We start from the raw sequence: 15,750 nt of genomic DNA, 5'->3' as shown, positions 1-15,750 counted from the left end.
TTCCTTTGCTTTTCCAGGCACATTAGCAGGGAGCTGGATAGGACAAGGAGCAGCAGGGACTTGAACTGATGCTGCAATATGGGATGCCAGAGTCCCAGGTGGCAGCTTGGCTCACTGTGCCACAACACAGACCTCAAGTCAGCATCAGAAGGGCTGGATCTGGTCAGGATTTCGTTGTTAACCAACTCTGTGCCCTTTAAGCCAGAACCTTCTCCCCTATTTGTCTACCTACAAAAAAGAGAACATGATTTCTGCAAGAACTTCCAGCCCAAGCGTCCTGTGACTCTGATTAAAATTGTATGCCCATTAAGCAATTCAGAAAGAATTGTGTCTGGCCACGCGAAGCCAGCAGCCTGAGGAGGAGCACTGGAGGCCAGGACAGTCTGCTCCCCAGCCGGCCGGCTGGCGGCCGTGGTAATTGACGATGATGGAACACAGGCACGATTTTATGGGCGCGCGTGAATAGGAAGGCAGAGCAGGCTATACATTTAGTCATGTCTGAGGTTCCTCTTAGCCAGGATCACGAGCCAGAGCTAGGCACAGCCATTGCCCGGAGGAACGGCCTCCTGGTCCAGGACGCAGAGCAGTCAGCCAATATTGCTGTTTGCTCACTAGCGAGTACAAACGACTTCTTCCAGGGAGAAAACCCACGTGGAACTACTGGGGCAGAATGCCGGATCCAGGCAGGCCACCGTGATAGCAAAGTAACATGGCACAGATGGTCTCCATTTGAGAGGAAGCAGAGGTCCCCAAATACTCAAGCCATTAAGACTCGGGGAAGCAAAGGGAAGTCTTCCTTCATCTGCCAAGTCCCCCCCACACTGCCACCCCCCACCCCCCTCCTCCCTCTCCTCAGCCCCTGCCACTTGTGTGGAGCAGGTGAGGGGAAGTAGAAATTGATCATCATCCATAGGACATCGATCAGCCTACACTCGGGCCTGGGCTGAGAGCCAGACACACACACACACACACACACACACACACACCCCAGCATGGCCCCTCTGGGACCCATCCTTGGAACATAACGCCATAGATTGCAGGCAGAATCGTGCACACAGGGGCTCTCAAACTTGTGCTGGCATCACAATCCCCGGAGGACGTGGGCTTCACCCCTCAAGGAATCAAGTTCAGTGCTTTGGGGTGAGGCCCAGAATTTGTATTTCTAACCCATTCCTGAGCAGTACGGCAGCTGCTGGTCCAGGGACCACGCAATGAGAACCAGCACCACAGACCTGTGTTCCCCACACCTTCATCACACGTGGGCCTGGGGGGGATGCGTACTCTGACTCAGTGGGTCTGGCTCGGGGCCAAGAGGCTGCAGGGCTGCCGGGACTTCCAGTCTGCGGACCACACTGAGTGGCCAGGGTGCGTGTACCAGGCCATCTGGGCAGGTGTTTTTTTTTTTTTTTTTTTTTTTTTTTTTTTTTTTTTTTTTTGACAGGCAGAGTTAGACAGTGAGAGACAGGGAGAAAGGTCTTCTTTTCCGTTGGTTCACCCCCCCCAAATGGCCACTACGGCCAGTGCGCTGCACCAGTCTGAAGCCAGGAGCCAGGTGCTTCCTCCTGGTCTCCCATGCAGGTGCAGGTCCCAAGCACTTGGGCCATCCTCCACTGCCTTCCCGGGGCACAGCAGAAAGCTGGACTGGAAGAGGAGCAACCGGGACAGAATCCAGCGCTCCGAACAGGACTAGAACCCAGAGTGCTGTTGCCACAGGTGGAGAATTAGCCAAGTGAGCCCTGGCGCCAGCCATGAGCAGTGAAAGTTGGACAATGAGATAGATGAGTTTGTGGTGATGTGGGAAAGGGAGGGTTAATGGTGGTGGTTATTTGTTGGGCCGGTCCTTGAAGAATGAGCATGGTTTAACATAAGGAAAAGAGGATATCCTGGAAGAGAGTGCCGAACAAAATGAAGCCAGGGAGGTGGACAGCAGAACAGCAGGGGTGGAGGAGTGGACACTGGCCCTTGTCATGGCTGGGTTTAAGTTGAAAGATCAAGGCTTGGGCTCCCCATGCAGGTGCCGCCACCCTACGCTCCCCGTTCAAGAGGCTGGTGCACTTGCCATAAGTCCGCGTGCAGCTGGTCTTCATGGGAAGAATTCTCATTCCGCCAGCCCCCAGTCCTGCCTGCTCAGCCCATGTGAATGGGTTTTCACCGGCCTGTGTGGCCTGCGTGTTGTGCGGCAGCCTGAAGCGAGCCTTACTTTTCTTCTCTCCCCTCTAGTTAGAGGGGCCTCCGTTCTCCGAGAGCCGAGAGTCCCTCTTTGCCCTCCCTCCCACTGGAAACGACAGAACTACATGAGAATACACTCTATTTACGATCGCTGCGTCAGCAGAAGCAAAATACAAATCTTCCAAAGTTGCACATGCCTTCTGAAAGAATCCGGGATGAAAACACGACGGTGTTTACTTTATTAATGAGAGAACCACCACCAGGGTGGTAAGAGAGCAGTCCAGTTAATGAAGAAGAGATTTCGGAAGCAAAGATGTCAGGTTAGATACCGAACTGACTCATGTTCTCTGGGGCAATAAAGCCATAACCTTTGGGCTCATCTTTTCTACCGGGCAGAAGTCATTTCAGCCCCTTTGCATAAAAGTGGTCAAGATACCTGGCCTGGGCCCCAGTCAAGAGGAAACAGAAAACCCAAGGAGGACACCACGCGTCCCAGAAGATCCAACAGTCCCTCGTGGGTCTTACTCTGTGCTCTGTGTGATCCCAGAACACGCACTGTCCCTCCTGCCTTATTTCTAAGCCTTGGATAGTTATTCTCGACATAAGATACAAATTTACATACTGGCAGCCCCTACTTCCAAGTTTCCAAATGGAGTTAGCTCTTAGTATTAATCTGCTTTTCACCATCTTTTGTGTCTGCTTTCAATCAGGGAGGAAAATGACCTACAAGCAGTTCTAGCATTGCAGTAATGTTCCATTATAAAAACTAAATATATTTTAACATTGTTTTGATACTCACCTTGATGGGCACTAAAACATTTTATGAGCAATTTATGAGCAATTTAAATTTTTTTATCAGGACAAAAAAAAAAAAAACTCCCCGTATCTACTTTGGGTTTACACCAGCAATAAAAAATCAATTGATACTAATTGCAGTTTCAAATGTTTAGATAGGTTTTGAACCTAACTTTGAACAAGATTCTGCATTTCTGAGCCTCAGTTTCCTTCTGTGGGAAAAATAAGACCTTCTTCCGTGCACAGTGGAAGGCATGGTTGTGTGTGGATGCATACACACCTACACTGGTATTCTCTTATGTTACTGTTTTTCTTTACATATTCACAGGCCATAATTTCAATGTTTTTGGACTTAGAGTTTTCTGGGTTTTTTTTTTTTTCATTCATCTTTTTGCTACACACACAGATGCATTTTTTATCCTGTTATGATTTTCAGAATCATAAACTGTTTTGTATCTTTTTTATTTTTTTGATAGACAGTGAGAGAGAGACAGAGAAAGGTCTTCCTTCCATTGGTTCAACCCCCAAATGGCCGCCATGGCTGGAGCTACGGCCAATCCAAAGCCAGGAGCCAGGTGCCTCCTCCTGGTCTCCCACGCAGGTGCAGGGGCCATCCTCCACTGCCTTTCCGGGCCACAGCAGAGAGCTGGACTGGAAGAGGAGCAACCGAGACGAGAACCCTGCACCCATATGGGATGCTGGCGCTGCAGGCGGAGGATTAACCAGGTGAGCCACGGCACTGGCCCCAACCGTTTTGTATCTTAACCGTAGCTTTGTTTCTTCAATGAACACAAATTGCTTTGATCACCATCTTTCCTTTTCCTAAAGTGTGCACAGAGCCTATAGAAGTTCCTGACATTAGGCCTGAGGTCTAACAAATGTCTCCTTTGTGAACAAATGCCATTTTAAACTGGAATCCCATTCCTGTGATTTATTGTCAGTTTCAAGAAACACAGAAAACACCAAAATGAGTTTTTATAGAAGTTGTTAAAATCCCATACTTAGTTCAAATCGCAACTGTTCAGTGTTTTTGTTAAGCTCTTGAAACATTTTATCACACGTATGTCAACAATTAGCTTTTATAAATAGCAATCTATTAACCTAAACACCCGAAATAAATTTAATATCATACTTTCAGAAACATATCCTTAGATTTCCGAAATACAAGTTCCTGGCCAGAGAGTACCACATGAAACAGCCTGGAATCGGCTACATATTGAACTGAAACCCTCTGTTTTGTGCATTTCCTGTTATGTTTAGTCTTTAATTAGCCTAAAGGTGCTTTTCTCTATTATGAAGTTATTCTTAAGTGCTGTGTTCACACAAGAAAACTCATGTAAGACCTGAAAAGCTTGAAAAATGTGTTTAAAAAAATGATGCAGGGGCCACACTGTGGCATAGTGGGTAAAACCGCAGCCTGCAGTGTCAGCATCCCACATAGGCACTGGTTCGAGTCCTGGCTGCTCTACTTCCAATCCAGCTCTCTGCTATGGCCTGGGAAAGCAGTAGAAGATAGCCCAAGTCCTTGGGCCCCTGCACCCACGTGGGAGACCCAGAGGAAGCTCCTGGCTCCTGGCTCCTGGCTTCGGATCGGTGCAGCTCTGGTCGTTGCAGCCATCTGGGGAGTGACCCAACCGATGGACAACCTCTCTCTCTGCCTCTGCCTCTGCCTCTCTGTAACTTTGCCTTTCCAAATAAATAAATAAATCACTAAAAAAAGATGCAGAAATTCTGAACATGCAAGGTGAGGGTACTTTAACAAGTTTATGGGAAACGAAGTTCAGACAAGTTCATTTTGGTGCAAAAAATATTTTGAAATCCATGCAGTTTTTTCATAATATTCATTTGCCATGAACATTTTGAAGACCCCCCTTCATATTTAAAACCATTATTTTTTTTAACTTAAAAAAAGTTTGAATCTTTTAAAAATTTTAAAACCATTGAATTGTGCACTTTAAATGGGTGAATTATATGATACCTGAATCACAGTTAAATAAATTTGGATTTTTACATCTCAAAAATAAGAAAAAAGTAAACATTTGTGATATTACAGTGTATGTACAAACTGTTTACTTTCAAATTATTACAGAAGCTTGTTTTCATTGTTCAATTGACATATTTTATCTGTGAAAAGTGGGTATCTTAGGATAAAATAATCATTTTCTAATTAAAATTAACAGGAGTATTTTTTTATCTAATGGCTTTTCATTTCACAGAAGCATTTTCAGGGACCGACTGAAGTCGTTGAGGTATTCATGATTCGAAGCTTCAGTTAAATTTTTGAGAGCCAGGCTGGGCAGAGAGACATTGACTCGAGGGTCAGTGTGAATGCAAACTGAGCTACCCTGGGTGACAGGGCTGAAGTACATGATGTCCACGGAGAAGGATTTAAGAGCAGCAAAAAGGCAGGGGGCCGAGGCCCTGCTTAGGAATGGGGCAGCAGAGATGCTGGTGAGACAGGGAAACAGGGAACAGACAAGGACCCACAGAGAAACGGATAAAGCGGACTGGAAATGCGGTGTGTGTCTCACCAGCTGGCCTGCAGGCGCTCTCGTAAAATCAGTCCGTGGGTTTCATTCAGTCTCAGGTTGCAGGAAAACAGAGGGAGCTCCGAGCTCGCCACTGGCGTTGAGAGTGATCTTCAAAAACTCAAAAGTGGCTTGGATTCCCCCCCCACACCTTTTTTTAAAAGATTTTATCCTGATCCCTTATTCTATGGTGCGTTGCCTTTCAGATTTTTGAAAGATGAACTTTGTAACAAACCACAAGTCTTTTCTACTTTGTTTTACAGAGAAGGAAAAGAAAAACAACACACACTGAAATACAGGAAACATGGACTGAAACAGGCACACCAGGGTCTTTAAGGTGGATAGCAAAGGTGCAGGTCAGTCAGAAACCTAGCGTCTAAGTGCCTAAGCCTTGAAGATAAACAGGGTACGTGTGCTACTCTTCAGTCATTACCAGGAACTTAAAATGAGAGAAGAGTGTGCAAGTCCTGACTCTGAACAGCCCTCACTTCTATTCTTCTGAGAAGGATGAAGAAACATTGAAACCCAACGGGATTGTCACACAAGTTTTCTTTTTCATATTACACCTGATCCCTGTCAAGAGTAAAGGAGGCCAGCGCCGCGGCTCACTAAGCTAATCCTCTGCCTGCGGCGCCGGCACACCGGGTTCTAGTCCCGGTCAGGGCGCCGGATTCTGTCCCGGTTGCTCCTCTTCCAGTCTAGCTCTCTGCTGTGGCCCGGGAAGGCAGTGGAGGATGGCCCAAGTGCTTGGGCCCTGCACCCGCATGGGAGACCAGGAGAAGCACCTGGCTCCTGCCTTCGGATCAGCGCAGTGCGCCGGCCACAGCGGCCATTGGAGGGTGAACCAACAGAAAAAGGAAGACCTTTCTCTCTGTCTCTCTCTCTCTCTCTCACTGTCCACTCTGCCTGTCAAAAAAAATAAAAAAAAAGAGAAAGGACTCAGAATATTGAGTCAAGAAAAAAGAAGATAAGTATTGAATTCTCTAGAATGAATGCCCTTGAGCTCTCCCAAGACTTTGGGACCTCACTTTAAAAAAAAATATTTCTTAAAATAGATTTTTCTACATTAAAAAAAAGTTTTGTTAAAAGAGATTCTTCTACATTTTCATGCAATTTTATAAATTCCTTGTGGGGCATTTTCAATAACTGAAAAGATAAATCATATTGGAAGATGTGACTAATCCCAGAAACAGAGTTCTCATTCTAGGCCATCAAATTTAATTTCCTCTTAATGTGCATTTACCTGCAGCCCAGGGCCCCCGTGCTTGGCGGGTGTACCTCTGAACTACACACCAGGCACCACTCGGACTTCTCAGGCTCATGCAGGGCTGGCGAGGGGGACTGTGTCTGAGGACACAGAAGCTGCTCGGTGCTTTCCCGCTGACACCGGCCAGACATACCCTCCGTTCCTCCTTCTCACCCCGGGACAGCTCGTCCACGAGGGTGGCCAGGTGCAGGGTCTGTGCAGACCGCACCAGTTAAAACACTGCAGATGGGCTCGGCTGGCTTTGGCGTGCTTCCTGTCCAGTTCCCCCCAGTTGTTGACAGCCTTAGCAGAGCCTGTCTGTTGGTAGCATCCAAATAAAGTAAAATTTTCTAATGCTTTATCTTTACCAAGTGCTAAGAACGATCTTTCTATCAGTTACCCACCTCCACCCACTCCCACCCCTCCCCCAAATTATTATAAACAGAGTTTGAACAGTGGCGGCTTACGGTGAGTACTCAGCGAATGTTGATGACCACAATTACTTTCATTTCCAGAAACAGAAAACTATGTTCAGTATTCCAGTCTCAACCTATTTCATCAATGATTTCTAGAGAAAACCAAGTGTGAGCTGCATTTTTCCTCATTGTTCTCCTGCACATGTGTGTTTTGAAGCCTAGATGTTGTCTCTGCCGCCTAAGTGAAATAACTTTATCATGAAAGAAACGTGGGAGAAACAGGCAGGGCCAACTGGAGATGAAAGGGACTCAGGGACACAAGCCCTCGGTGCAGTGCAGTGAAACTGGGCTGACTCTGGATCAGGAAACCAAACCTACACATTTTGGAAATCACTGGGAAGCCATGAGTGTGGGCTCGACATGGACGGCATGACAGAATGACTCACTTTATTAGGTGTTATAATGGAATGTTATAAGGAGGATGTCTATCCTTTTAAGCTGCGGGCTAAAATCTTTAGTGATGAGGCACTGTGATATCTGGATCTTATTTTCAAATGGTTCAGCAAAAAGCTAAATATTTAAATACAGAGAAAGGCAAATAGGGCATAAAGTTAACAACTGATGAATCTGAGTGGAGAGTTTACTGGTGAAACGTATTACACATTCTACTTTTCTATAGGTATAAAATTTTGAAATAAAAAGTTGGGAATTAAAATACTTTACTGAAGAAAACCCACACATTTCCTTAAATATTTATTGTAATAAAATACACGTATAATATTGATATTACTTATTTATACTTTATAAAGAGGATACATATTCACCAGTTTTTCAACATGAAATTAACAACTATAAATACATTATTTATCTTTCAGTGACAATGCATGAATCTCTTAAATGTCAACATAAATCACAATGTGTCAGTATCTAAATTGGAGACACGTAGATGTAGGAATAAGGATCACGGGTTAATATTTTTATCAAGTTTAAATTTTCAGCAATTGTTTTCAATATTTCTTCTTTGTTTTTCTTCTTTGTCTAGGAGAGTCTGCTTTAAGCTCAGAGTGGCATCGTGAAATCCAGGATTTAAGTCTAACACCTTCTTGAAATCTTCCAAGGCATCATCAAAATATCCTGTATTCAGAATCGGAAAGAAAAAAAAAAGCAGAAAAGAGGAAAAGAGCTGAGTCTCTCTACACAGTCTCTGTATTATCAGTAAGGAAGCTGGGATACACATGCTGTTGCTTTCTTACTTACACGCTGTCACTCACTCCTGGGAAGGGAGTGACAGTGATCAAACATCAAAGTGACCTTGTGTGCCCTTGCAAAACAGAACTCCTACACCGCAGTGGGCTTACTTTTGAGATTTAACAGGTAAGGAGCACAAATCAGCATCAAATTCCAACATACATCACATCACATGTTTCACATAATGACAGTAAATTCAGAAACAAAATTCATTTTCTCTGACACTTTAAATGAGAAAAAGTAGGCACGGTCCCTTTAATGCAAGAATCGAAAACCTCTTCGCTTTCTGCCCTCTCAAAGACTTGAACTCAGCCACATTTCCCAGGGGAGCATCAGTGGTGCCCTCCTTTCTCAGCTGGGAATGCACAGGCACAGGGGAGGGGTCGCCCCACTCCTGCCCGGGGCCAATTCCCGCCTAGGGCTGCGCTATCCTCTACCATGCCCACCGACAGCCTCGGATAAACGCAAGCGGGCGCCCCTTGTTCCAAGCGCTACACCTGAATTTCCTGCAACTCTCCCGCTTGGAGATCACCACACTGGCTTTACAGCATGTGACAGCTCTGACAAAACAGAACCCAGTCGATGACAAAAAGCAAGACTGCGCTGCCTTACCCAGCCGATACAGGATGAGCCCGCGGTTGTAATAGGGGACTTCAAAACTGGGGCGGACCTCTATGGCGCGCGTGTAGTCATCCATGGCTTCGTAAAAATCAACCCGCAGGTACTTAATCTGCCCCCTGTTGTTATATGCAGTAGCCAAATCCTCAGGGCTGCATTTGCTTTGAACAGAAAAGTCCACATTAGAAACACCAAGGTACCAGACTCCTGCGGGCACTGTCCAACTTCACAGCCTATGGAGTGCTTTATCTACATGGAAAACTTTCGTCTGGAAAGGACATGAATCTGAAAATTCAACAAAGGGATCGCTAGGGCTGAAGCTGCCTACCTCCCGGCCTTAGCTGGGGTCCTCCTGGGGCCAGGCTGGCTTCCTGCTTGCAGACGGGGCTCCTTAAGCCCCCAGAGCCTGGTCCATTTTGGACTTGCTGTGCGCACAGAACCAGCTGTGCCTCTGATGGCTCCAGAGGCTGCCCCAAAGTGCATTCCGGGAGCAGACTGAACTGTCTGGGGCAGATGACCAGCCACCAGTTCAGCAGGTCACAGCTCCCCTCTCGCTGAACCTCCCCCGCTGCCCTAAGCCCTGCTCTACACAGGACAAGTCAGGTGCACGGAGAACATTAGGGGCTCAGCCCCAAAAGCCAGGGACATTGTCTCCTTTCTTTTTGCCCAAATAGATCCTCAAAATGGAACCAGAGAATACACAGGTCAACTTATTTGTCATTTTCCATCATACCTCCTTAGCCCAAAACACAGTCCTTCAGAAAAGACTTGTGGCCACAGTTAGGGTTATTTATCTACTTTTCTCTCTTAACATCTTGACCCCTCAGATCTATGGGAGAGGCTGGATGGCTGCCCGGGCGCCTCCTTCAAGTCTGGGTTTGCTAACAATGGAGAGGACCTGATGTCACCGTAGACAACCTCTGTTCTGTGAGGAAGCCTGGGTACGAGGACACTCCCGGATGCCCCCAGCACCACTGTCAAACCCTGGAGCACACGAGGCCCTGCCTCCGTCTCTCCCTGTTACAACACTGGTTGAACGGCTGCCCAGAAAGGTTGGAGGGCAAATGCAGCCACAGGACAACAGAAAGCTTTTAGTCGTTAAATTGAAGCTTCCAAACTTGGCTGGAAACTCTCACATTCAGAGGATCCCAGATCCTTAGACGTGGGATTAGCTCTCACCACGACAAATTCTAATAGCCTACTTTTCTTGCCGAAATTTTGTTTCCCGTTTAAAGAAATAGGCTAGCAGATGAAGCTAAATTTTCTAATACTGAGGTCTTTTTTTTTTTTTCAGTAACAACAGTATTTCTTGTAATGAAATCTGAGTTATCGAATCCAAATGTGTGGATTTTTAGCATTTGCTAGCTTGGCAAAGAAAATGTATTTGGAAATTAGGTTTATGACTAATGTACCTCTGAATATTTTTTAAAAATGTTATAAACTATTTAGAGTAAAAGGCATTCAAAGACAGCAAATCTGTGTCAAAAACAATTTAGCATCTCAATATTTAAAAATAAATTTAACTCCAAAAGATACAGTCAAGGGGGAAGGCTGAAATGACAGAATTCAGTTCCAACCCATGAGTTCCTAGAACAATTTTAGAGTTTTAAGGAAACTGAACGCTCATTTTACAGGTAAGAAACAAGACAGAGCAAAATGAGACAGGGCCCAGCTGGGAGGGCAGGGATGCGGACCTCCCCTCTACCAGGCCACGTAGATTTTCTCTGCCATGCTGGTAACCGGCAGAAATGACATCTGCTGCACGAGCTTGGCCACTTGGGCGGAGAGGCCCGCAGGAGGAAGAAAGAATACAGACCAGAGGCACTCGCACTCCTGCTGCTGTTGGAATCCTGCAGTCTACCTGGGAGGACTACTGTATCTGGAAACACAGGAAGGAAAGCTTTGGGGCTCACGGATCTTTGCGAGAAGGGGGTTGAGATACGATCTTATGGGCTGCTCAGAAATTTCTATTAACGGTTACCCTGGTGTATTACTGAAATGAGAAGGCAACTGTGTCTGGCTTCTTAATTCCACATGAGCTTAACACAGGGTAGGTAACTCCTCAGTGTTTAGTTGAGCCTCATGGGAAAGACAAGCTGGCATCCTGCCAAGAAAAACCAAAATGTTTGAAGGGAGAGGAGATTCTCTAACAACTGTCCATCCACCCCAAAGCAACGCTTCCATCATAAACCAAAGATGTTTTGGACCCGCAGACAGTCAGATTCACAAAAGGCAACAGCAGCCGGACCCGACCACTTCCTAGCGGAATTCCATTTCTGTCCGATCGGGCCGCACGCATCCTGTCGGAGCACCCGCCCGGTCCGGCGGCCCCGCTTCGGATCCGGCTGGCTGCCGGCGCACCTGCACCAGCCGGGGAAGATGGCCCGAGGCCGCGGCGCCGGCCACCCGTGGGGAGGCCCAGACGGAGTCGCAGGCTGCTGGCTTCCCTCGCTGCTGTGGTCATCTGGGGAGTAAACCAGAGAACGGAAGACCTCACTCCCTCTCTCTGTGTGTCGCCCGTCAGATAAAATACATTTTTAAATATGTGACTGCAAATTCACAATGTAGGCGACAGATGACCATGCTGACACCAAAAAGATGCATTCAGAAAATCTAAAATACAGGAACGCTCAGACTCAGTCTCCTTAACAGAGTCCAAGAAGGAAAAAAGGGTGGGCTGCCTCCCCGGGTTCGCCGCCGCCCTCGCCCAAGTCCCGCCTCGGTCTGAGGACCAAGGACCCTCGCTCAGCAGCACTGCTAAGCCGGGGGAGCCGGAGCCAGACAGGCCCGGCCGCGCACCCCGCGGGGCACGCTGCGACCCCCACTTCTCGCGATAGTTACCTCCCGAGATTCGCGTCGCCGGCGGCCGCACAGGCGCACTGGCGAATGTAAGCGGAGTACAGCGCCTCGGCCTCCGCGTACTCGCCCCTCTCGAAGTGAGCCTGGGCGAGTACCACGGTGGCGTGGCCTTCCTGCCTCCACTGCCCTTCCATCGCGGTGGACGGCGGACTTGGCCGGAGTAACAAAGCCTCAAAGTCACTTCCGCATCCCGGAACTCAGCTCGACCGCAAAGCCTCGGCGCTGAGGCGGAGGGGGTTTGTGCCCTCTGAGGACCCGTCGTCTCGCGAGATGATCGCTGTGCTGCGAGCAGAAAGCTGGGGCACCCTGGGACACATTCGCGGTCCCCTTTGTGCTTCTGTTTCCATTGGTCCCGTACCCTCCGTTTGCTAGAGAAGCGGCAGATGGATGGTCTCAGGAGTCTGCGGTCTGATCTCCCGCGGCCGGGGCTGGCTGCGCCGGAAGCGGAAGGCGCGGTGGCTCGCTAGGGGAATGGCTGACGGGCCGGGAGCTGCGCGTGGCTCCTCCGGTCGGCGTTTCCCCCCGCGACACCCGCCTGTGGGGGTTTCTGAGCAGGCTGCGGTCTCCCGAGACACTCGGTGTCGGCCTCGAGTCCGAATCCGGAGCGCCGTCTCGCAGCCCCTAGGTGGCCGTCGGCCCTTTGACCCCCTGGCGTTGCGTAAGGAGAGACCGTGACCTTCGATGGCAGCTTCCACTGCCTGGCTGATTCGCCCAAGGAGGGACTCAGATGGTAACTTATTAAGTACATGACGCGTAGCTCAACTAAAAATTACACTTAGAAAAACTGCTACCCTTGCCTGGGCGTCTCTGGGTCCTTCCAAGCTGTGTAACTTCCCAAACTACTTTAGCACCTGCAAATTAGAAAAAAAAAAAAAAAGTGAAGATGAAAAGTATATTGGGGTAGGAGCCGGGCCCGTGGCGCAGTAGGTTAATCCGCCTGCTGCGTTGGCATCCAGTATGGGCACCGGTTTGAGTCCGGCTGCCCCTCCTCCAGTCCAGCTCTCTGCTGTGGCCTGGGAAAGCAGTGGAGGACGGCCCAAGTCCGTGGGCCCCTGCACCCGCGTGGGAGACCCGGTTGAAGCTCCTGGCTCCCGGCTTGGGATCGGCGCAGCTCCGGCCATTGTGGCCATGGACTGAACCAGCGGATGGAAGACCTTTTTCTGTCTCTCCCTCTCTAACTCTGTCTTTCAAATAAACAGACAATAAATTAAAAAGAAAAAAGCATATTGGGGGCGGTATTTGCATGACAAAGTTCAACTGAAAATGCTTTTTCAAACATTAACGTTAAACAGGCGAATGGCAATTAAGACTGCAAGACTACAAAAAGTAAACTTTTTTTTCTGGTGCAAGAAAATGAACAGGGGGCCAGTGCTGTGGCATAGATTTGGTAAAGCCACCACCTGCAGTGCTGGCATCCCATATGGGCGCCGGTTTCGAATCCTGGCTGCTCCACATCCGCTCCAGCTCTCTGCTGTGGCCTGAGAAAGTTGTGATGATGGCCCAAGTCCTTGGGCCCCTGCACCCACGTGGGAGACCTGGTTGAAGCTCCTGGCTCCTGGTTCCGATCAGGGCAGCTCAGGCCATTGTGGAGAGTAAACCAGCAGATGGAAGACACCACCACCCCCCCTTTCCTTCTCTCTGTAACTCTGACTTTCAAATAAGTAAATAAATCTTAAAAAAAAAAAAAAAAAAAAAAAAAAAAAAAAAAAAAGGAATGAACACAGTAATAGAAAAGAAAGCCCAGAAACCAAGCCCCAAGTCAGCTCTTTTTAAAGGCATTTAATATATGCGGGTTCTTCAAAAACTTCATAGAAAATGCATATTATGAAAACAGTGCATGGTTTTCAAAATTTTTTCACAGTCTTAATTTCATTTTCCATGAGCTTTTTAAAGTCCCTACACATAAAGGAAAAGAACAAATGAGTGCTATTGGAAGAATCAGGGAAAAATACATTTAAATATTTAAGATCCTCATTGACACAATACTCATTCCTGGTGAATTTAAAAGTTAAATTAAAAAAATCTCCAAAAAAAGTAGACAAAAACATAGAAAACTATCCCAAATAGAGGCAGGCTTATAGACCTTAAATAGGAGAAAAAATTATGAAGCATCTCGTAGAATGAGCTATAAAAGGCAGAAGAAAGAAATTTCTGACTTGCAAAACACCTTATAGAACTTTCTGGGAAACATTTATTGGGCAACAACAATGTTACTATGTTATGTCCCAGACAGAAGTTTTGAAACTAAAAAGTAGAAGGCAAGTAGCCCTTGCGTTCTCTGAGCTTAGACCTAATACAGACACAACTAGAAAATCAGCAGGTGATGAGCGCCATGCTGGAAAAACAGCACAGAACAGAGACGGGAAGAGGTGACGGCCATCTCAGGATGGATGGATGGAGTGACTTCACAGGAAAGGTGGCAGCCAACTGAAAGCCTAAGTAGGGAGCAAGTCACAGAATGGGTGGAGCAAATAGCAGAAGCCATGAGGCAGAAGATTTCTCTTGTTTGAGGGATAACAAGTGTAGTAGCATGCCTAGTACCCGATGGTCTAAGGAGAAACAGCAGAATATGTAATAAAGGCTGGGAACTCTGGGGTAGGGGTTTACATAGGCATAGGGTCCTTAACTTCTGTGCCATGGCCGTTTTGGCAGTCTGGTAAAAGTCAAGGCTCTTTCCCAGTGCTTTTAAAGTTGCTTAAAATAGAGTATTACAGAAAGAAAGAAAAGCAAAACCATGGAAATATTAACAATTCTATATAATAGTAACATACACTTTTTATTAACATATTGAATGTCAAGATCAAGTGGCAAACTGAAAGCTACCAAAGTAAGGAAATGACTGATTAGACCAGAGATAAACTAGAGAATAGAAGAACAATTGAAAAAAAATCAAAACTCAAAAGTTCATTCTTTGAAAAGAACAAAAATTAATAAACTGTATCTAAATTGATTAAGAAAAAATACTCATTACCAAATTCAGAAATGGAAATGAGGACATAACAATTCCACAGAAATGAAAAAGGAGTCTAAATTACCGTGAATAGCTATAAGCCACAAAATTGGTTGAGATAAAATGGGCAAATTCTTAGAAACAGAAAATCTACCAAGAATGAAGTATGAAAAAATAGAAAACATGAGTGGACCTATAACTCGTAAAGAGGTTGAATCAGGAAAAATCAACCAACCAAACTCCCAACAAAGAAGAGCCCTGGACCTGATGGCTTCATTGATGAACTCTACCAATTAATAAATTCTACATTTAAGGAGGAAACAACGCTGATCTTCCCAAACTCTTTTAAAATGGGAAAGGGGAAAACCCTTCCTAATGCATTCCAGAAGGCTGGCCTTTGCGTTGCTACCAGAGCCAGACAGAGAATAGAAGGAAACTACAGGCCAGTATCTCCTATGACATACACGCAAAGATCCTCAACAAAATACTAGCGAATTCAATTCAGCAGCTTATTAAAAGGAGTATACACCATGACCAAGTGGAAATTATTTCTGGAATGCAATGATAATTCAACATGAAGAAACCAACAAATGTCATACACCACAGTAACAGGATGAAGAGAGAAAAACTACCTGTTCATCTCAGTTAACACAGAAAAAGTATTTAACAAAATTCAAAACCCTTTTGCAATGAAAAAAAAAATCAAACAGCTAGAAATAGAAGGCATCTAAACATAACAAAAGCCATTAAAACAGGAACAAGGCAAGGATGCTTACTTTCACCACTCCTTTTCAACACAGCACTGGAAGTTGTAACCAGGGAAATTAAAAGGTAAAAGCCATCTGAATTAGGAAGGAAGAAGAAAAGTTATGTGTGCTCACAATGATATGCTCCTATGTGAGCCATCTTCAAAAAGTTCAT

At 46.4% G+C, this 15,750-nt stretch overlaps 1 protein-coding gene across 4 annotated transcripts; it reads right to left on the bottom strand.

Annotated features, from left to right (window-relative positions):
- Nucleotides 1-7,894: 7,894 nt before the first annotated feature.
- On the bottom strand, nt 7,895-13,900 carry TTC32 (tetratricopeptide repeat domain 32). Of its 4 annotated transcripts, none has more exons than XM_002710052.6 (3): nt 11,862-13,900; nt 9,015-9,181; nt 7,895-8,288 (listed from the first exon to the last, which is right to left on the bottom strand). In XM_002710052.6, exons 1-3 carry the CDS (start codon nt 12,011-12,013, stop codon nt 8,149-8,151), a joined length of 459 nt encoding a protein of 152 aa, XP_002710098.1. In that variant the 5' UTR covers nt 12,014-13,900; the 3' UTR covers nt 7,895-8,148. The 4 variants fall into 4 exon arrangements, with proteins under 4 accessions (XP_002710098.1, XP_089183950.1, XP_089183948.1 ...); XM_089327824.1 differs by having other exon boundaries at nt 12,238-12,493; XM_089327822.1 differs by lacking the exon at nt 11,862-13,900 and adding an exon at nt 9,349-11,484.
- Nucleotides 13,901-15,750: the final 1,850 nt, after the last annotated feature.

Source organism: Oryctolagus cuniculus, chromosome 2, assembly GCF_051225735.1.
Source record: "Oryctolagus cuniculus isolate XC-2025 breed Fujian yellow rabbit chromosome 2, ASM5122573v1, whole genome shotgun sequence".
NCBI classification, from domain to species: domain Eukaryota; kingdom Metazoa; phylum Chordata; class Mammalia; order Lagomorpha; family Leporidae; genus Oryctolagus; species Oryctolagus cuniculus.
This window is presented reverse-complemented; position numbering and strand designations above follow the sequence as displayed.

Coding starts and splice junctions, on each gene's coding strand:
- TTC32 (XM_089327822.1), bottom strand. CDS start 9,503: ATGCACTTTGGGGCAGCCTCTGGAGCCATCAGAGGCACAGCTGGTTCT. Junction 9,182..9,348: donor ACCCCAGCTAAGGCCGGGAG/GTAGGCAGCTTC, acceptor TTCTGTTCAAAG/CAAATGCAGCCCTGAGGATT. Junction 8,289..9,014: donor GCTCATCCTGTATCGGCTGG/GTAAGGCAGCGC, acceptor TTCTGAATACAG/GATATTTTGATGATGCCTTG.